This window comes from Limulus polyphemus, unplaced genomic scaffold, assembly GCF_000517525.1.
Source record: "Limulus polyphemus unplaced genomic scaffold, Limulus_polyphemus-2.1.2 Scaffold10571, whole genome shotgun sequence".
Taxonomy (NCBI): domain Eukaryota; kingdom Metazoa; phylum Arthropoda; class Merostomata; order Xiphosura; family Limulidae; genus Limulus; species Limulus polyphemus.
Window position 1 is genome coordinate 6,995 of NW_013676181.1, and position 2,807 is coordinate 9,801.

Here is a 2,807-nt window from a genome sequence, read left to right on the forward strand (position 1 = left end):
GATATTGTATGTATTAATAAGAAAACTAAAACCTGTTCTATCGGTGTAAAAAGTATTTTGAATTTTTTCGTCATAAAGACAGAGAGGCCTTGTCAGATGATGATTGTATTGATAGTTTATTGGATTAATTAACATTGTTAATGTATTGATTAATATTGTTATTTTAACTAGAACTGATAGGTTAGATCATGTTTATGAGATATTATAGAAAAAAAGTGAACTATTGTAGTTATTTTTGTTATATATGTAATTTTACAAATTATTGATAAATAAATAGGCTACAGATGTACGTTATTTCTTCAGTGGTTTACTTATAGTACATCAACTTAAAATATTAATTTACCAGTTTTTGCTTCAGTCATTATTTAAATTTAATATGTTTTGTGCCTGCGTTAATTTTCTTCACACATTTGATTGTTACCATACCTGTTTTTTAATTAAACGAGTCGTCATAAAAGTCAAAATCCATAGAAAAACAAACAGCAACATATGTTTGATCTAACAGTTTTATTTCCTTTCCAGTTCACTGTGCCATAGAATTTATGAAAGCCAATTTTCTGTATCCGTAATGTTTAGTCTTCAAGGCAAGTACGGAGTGACTGACCAACTTTGGATAACAGAACTTGGAAATTTGTGTACCACTAACTTATTGTGATAGTTACAATAACTTATTTTATTGGGTGAAAACATCAGTGGTTTAATTAGTTTACTTCTTTAACTAATATTTTTCCTCTCGTAACGTATCTGATTATTTTTGGCATGAATGCATGGGCAAAAGAAGAAAAAAAAAAAGACTTTGAAAAACTTTCATGTCATACTTTTCTAAGTGACTGATCTTAACTTCAACAGAATATGATTACAACTTTGATAGTTACACAGGTGCTTTGTTTACAGATGAAACGGTATATTTCTCTCAAAAGTTAACTGTTTTGTAATGTAAACTAAAACTTGTCTTGTTGAAATTTTGTGATAAACGTATTGTTTGTTTTCACCCAGCTAATTAGTTCACACTATGTCTTTGTTAAAGTTGCACACACACACACACAAAAAAAAGGTTTAACTTTAAAACAACATGATTTGTGCTTACATTCTTGAAGTATTGTGTCATTCTGTTTTTCTTAAAGCTTCTAACAGCTTATCTGTCAAAAATTTTCCTTATTTTGAATTCCAGCAGTTATGGAAGCTGTGAAGACATGCACAAGTGCTGCATGTCCGAAAAGGCTTATAATCCCTGACTGATGTCTAAACCAACACTGTGAATTTTAATATCTCTGTAATTTGTCTTTACAGGGGAACTTCTATTGAGGTGCACGGATATTAATGCATGTTTATTTTGTTTGTCTTATGCATGCAGGGATTCGGTTTTGTAACTTTCGCAAGTAGTGTGGATGCTGATCGCGCACGAGAGCAATTGAACGGCACGGTGGTTGAGGGACGCAAAATAGAGGTGCATGATCTTTATCCTTTGTGGTAGCACTTGTTGTTCTAACGTTTAGGCTTAGATAGAGTCAGTCAGCAAAGAAATGTCCATCCTGTTATGAATTACTTACAATAGAAGTTTTCCCTGACAACTCACAGAGGGTGTTTGTATCTTTTTTTTGTTTGTTTGTTTATAGTAAATTGGATGAGTGAATGAAAGTATACTGTGTGATATGACACATCGTAACGAACCGATTTTGTAAAGAAGTTGAACTTACCTTTCATTTATATAATGACTACGATGCTTGTAAGTTTTTGATTTCAGATTAGTGTCACATTATATATTTTCTTGTATTGTGCATCCATCTGTTCAGTTCTCCTTCTTAGTTTGGTATGATCACACATTTGGGAGTTGTTTTAATCAAAACCTTCCATTACCTTCGTTGGTTTGAATGACATAGTTGAAGGTCTTTGAATTCACACGTGCTGCTTGAAACCCGACCACTGTGTGCCTTGAGACAACATTGGATAGACATTTCTTGTGCTGGTGGCACTATAGACATTCCAGTGCTTATCGTTAGCTAGTAGTCTTAGTAGTAATAGTGGAAAGTTAAGGTGAACTCTGTGAGAACGTCAAAACTACTTGTACAAACACGACCTCCTTTCTCATCTGAATATTATGCAAAGAAAAACATGCACAACATAACCTAATGTTTAGTGTACGATTACATCTCTTAATTATATCAGTATACAATTGAACCACAAATTTAGGAGCAAAAGACTGAAATGAATGAAGTATAAGTTACTTTTTTCTTGTTAACCATCTTAAGCCTCAGAAAAAAAAAGTTTAAGTACAAAGATTAATTAAACATTTGTATTATATTTAAAGAAAGATATGCTTTATTTATTTTTTGAAATAGTTTTAATTACACTTGAAATAAATTCAGGTTTCCATTCTTGTATTTTTATGAATGAAAAGTTTGTAAGGAACTGAATCTATTTATAAATTAAGTTGAACTTGCATTCAATAAAAAATACATTGTGCCATTTAATCAGATTTTCCTGACCTCTCATCAGTTGTCAGGCATTAAACCCCAGGTTTCGCACTTAAAAACTATAGCCGACACAAATATATAGTGGAATAAGCTGTTACCGGAGATTATCAATGGTTGATACCACTGTTCTACCACAGGTTGTAGACCTGTTTGTATCACTGTTCTACCACAGGTTGTAGACCTGTTTGTATCACTGTTCTACCACAGGTTGTAGACCTGTTTGTATCACTGTTCTACCACAGGTTGTAGACCTGTTTATATCACTGTTCTACTACAGGTTGTAGACCTGTTTGTATCACTGTTCTACCACAGGTTGTAGACCTGTTTATATCA

General features: G+C 32.5%; 1 protein-coding gene across 1 annotated transcript in view; it reads left to right on the top strand.

Moving 5' to 3' along the window:
* LOC111083660 (RNA binding protein fox-1 homolog 3-like) overlaps positions 1–2,807 on the top strand; it is a gene marked incomplete at its 5' end in the record, with an annotated part of 14,014 nt that overhangs the window by 2,891 nt on the left and 8,316 nt on the right. Inside the window, one exon of the mRNA XM_022380308.1 lies at positions 1,355–1,447. Within this exon, the coding sequence (XP_022236016.1) occupies positions 1,355–1,447 (93 nt within the window). The remainder of the gene's footprint in view (positions 1–1,354; positions 1,448–2,807) is intronic.